This window comes from Parasteatoda tepidariorum, chromosome 3, assembly GCF_043381705.1.
Source record: "Parasteatoda tepidariorum isolate YZ-2023 chromosome 3, CAS_Ptep_4.0, whole genome shotgun sequence".
Taxonomy (NCBI): domain Eukaryota; kingdom Metazoa; phylum Arthropoda; class Arachnida; order Araneae; family Theridiidae; genus Parasteatoda; species Parasteatoda tepidariorum.
In genome coordinates, this window is record NC_092206.1 from 95,620,844 (window position 1) to 95,622,281 (window position 1,438).

Genomic DNA, 1,438 nt, shown 5'->3' on the forward strand with positions numbered 1-1,438 from the left:
CGCTCTAATAGCTATTGCATACTATAGTATATGCTCTAATGTCAACAAATTGCTATTCCAAAGAACACAAGAAGTAGGCACAAGAATATTGACCCATAATATTTAAATTGGACCAGGTATTTCAGTCTAACAAATCATGCTTTCGAGCGGATGAGATGTCATTCCTTTCCACTAACCCAGTGGTCGGCAAAGTGCGGCTCCAGAGCCGCATGTGGCTCTTTGGCTCCTTAAGTTGCAGCTCTGGCATAAATATCCACGGAAGGCGTAATAATATTTTCATTAAAAAAAAAACTTGGTAAGAAGAAAATTACATCTTATTTTGATAAATTAATCCGAGGAGCTAATTCGGGATTTTAAGAACAAAGCAGATATTTTGAAAAGAATTAAAGAGGTACCATTGTCTGCCAAAACCATTAAAGATAGGATAATTAAAATGTGTTCAAATATAACCACCCAGCATATCGAAGATCTGAAATTCGTTTCGGCTTTATCAATAGCAGTTGACGAGTCTTGTGACATAAATGATACAGCGCAAGTTTTACTTTTTGCAAGATTTATGTCTCATTCAGGAGCTAGCGAAGAACTTTTAGGATTATTGCCACTCAAAGGTCAGACGCGTGGAGAAGATACCGCAAATGCTGTAATTGAGTGTATGGATAAACATCATATTCCCCTCGATAAAATTGTGTCGATTTCAAAAGATGGGGCCAAAAGTATGACCTGCTTAAGAAAAGGGTTTGTTGCTATTTTGAAAGAAAAAATTAATCACGAGATACTTGTTTACCATTGTATCATTCACAAAGAAGCGCTTTGTGCGCGAACATTTCCGGATGAAATTTGTAAAGTTATGGAATTAGTGATTACCATTATCAACTCCGTTTTAGCTAAAACTCTTAATCATCGCCAATTTAAAGAATTTTTATTTGAAATGGAGAGTGAGTACGTTGATCTTCTACTTCATAACAAGGTACGTTGGTTATCAAGAGGGAACGTTTTAAAACGTTTCGCGTCCCTTTCTCCGGAAATTAAAGCATTTCTCCTTGAGAAGGGAGTTCACTATCCAGAACTAACAGACGATCAGTGGATCCAAAGCTTTCATTTCATGGTAGACGTTAAGTCTCATCTAAATCAGCTTAATCGTAAACTACAGGGAAAAGGAAACTTAATTTTTCGATGTTAGAAGAAGTAATAACATTCGAAAACAAATTATCTATTTTTGCTCAGGAGTTTGAAAGGGAAACATTGTTTCACTTTCCGAGCCTGCTGAAGCATCGCCAAGAAAGTAATTCCTCTATTGATAAACACCATTTTAATACAATAATTTTAAATATGAGGGAGGCATTTCTCAGCAGTTTTCAGGAATTTAAAAACAGCAGAGCAACTTTAGCATTTGTCAAAAATCCTCTTAATGCTACGATAACCGAGTTGAAATTTTTTC

General features: G+C 35.8%; 1 protein-coding gene across 1 annotated transcript; it reads left to right on the forward strand.

Annotated features, from left to right (window-relative positions):
• The first annotated feature begins 433 nt into the window (after positions 1-433).
• Positions 434-1,180, forward strand: LOC139425305 (general transcription factor II-I repeat domain-containing protein 2-like). Its single transcript, XM_071179283.1, has one exon. The coding sequence runs from the start codon at positions 434-436 to the stop codon at positions 1,178-1,180; it is 747 nt and encodes a 248-aa protein (XP_071035384.1).
• The last annotated feature ends 258 nt before the right edge of the window (positions 1,181-1,438 follow it).

What these genes read in the sequence shown, in the direction of transcription:
- LOC139425305 (XM_071179283.1), top strand. Translation starts at nt 434, where the DNA reads ATGTGTTCAAATATAACCACCCAGCATATCGAAGATCTGAAATTCGTT.